Genomic DNA, 923 nt, shown 5'->3' on the forward strand with positions numbered 1-923 from the left:
TGATTCAGACACCCCTTCTCACCCGGGCCACCTCCCCACTTCACTTTCCCTGCTGCCCCGGGCCCCCGGCCCTCCGTCCACCGCCGCGGCCTCCCCAGCGCCCGCACTCGCGTCTCCCCTCCTGAGGGGCGGAACGCTCACCTGCTCGATGGCCAGCTGCACCTCGGGCGTGAGCTGCAGCACGGCTTCCAGCTCCTCCACGAACTCCAGTTCCTCCTCCTCCATCATTCCGCCTCCCGGCCCCCTGCCGACCCCCGCCGCGAGCCCCACTCAGGCCTCCGGCCGCCACCCAGGCCCCAGCACAGCAACCCTCTCGCGGCAGCGACCTGGCGAGCCCGGCTCCGTCAGCCGCTCTGTCAGCCGCTCCGGCACTTCCGGGAGGCCAGGGCACTTCCGGGACCGGGGAACTGTGGGATCGCGGCGGACTGAAAGGGGCTGCGTTCCTGTCAGGTCCCGGGTCTCCCCGGCAACGCTTTACCCCGGCGGCCGCGCGTGCCCTCAGCGCGTCCTCAGGAAGGCGCGACCTCTTCGCTCCCCAAGGCGCGCCCCCCACTGAGGACCGCGAGGTTGGGGCAGGGCGGGGCCCCCAGCAGGACACCCAGATGAAAGTCGGCCCGGCGGCGTCGCGACCCGCAGTCCACAGCCTCCGCGGGCAGCGCAGTGGCGACCCCTCAGCTCCCGGGGCCCCTCGGTCAGTGGCAGCGGGTGTCCCGGCCCTGGGGACGACGTGATCCCAGCTGACACGTGGCGGTGTCGCCAAGGACCTTCGTAGGACGGGACAGCGTCCTATCGATTTCCACGCGATAGAGAGGAATTCCCCGTGCGCCGGGCCCTGCGCAGTATGGGGAGAAACGTTTTTTTGTCGTTGTTATTTTTCTTTTTTTTTTTTTTTTTTGAGACGGAGTCTCACTCTGTCGCCCAGG

General features: G+C 68.9%; 1 protein-coding gene across 1 annotated transcript in view; it reads right to left on the minus strand.

Moving 5' to 3' along the window:
• The window catches only part of VPS53 (vacuolar protein sorting 53 homolog (S. cerevisiae)), a 166,343-nt gene extending 165,967 nt beyond the window's left edge, over nt 1-376 (minus strand). The window contains exon 1 of the mRNA XM_011956193.1: nt 142-376. Coding sequence (XP_011811583.1) covers nt 142-228 — 87 coding nt within the window. The 5' untranslated portion in view covers nt 229-376. The remainder of the gene's footprint in view (nt 1-141) is intronic.
• Nucleotides 377-923: the final 547 nt, after the last annotated feature.

Source organism: Colobus angolensis, unplaced genomic scaffold, assembly GCF_000951035.1.
Source record: "Colobus angolensis palliatus isolate OR3802 unplaced genomic scaffold, Cang.pa_1.0 Scaffold110, whole genome shotgun sequence".
Lineage (NCBI taxonomy): Eukaryota > Metazoa > Chordata > Mammalia > Primates > Cercopithecidae > Colobus > Colobus angolensis.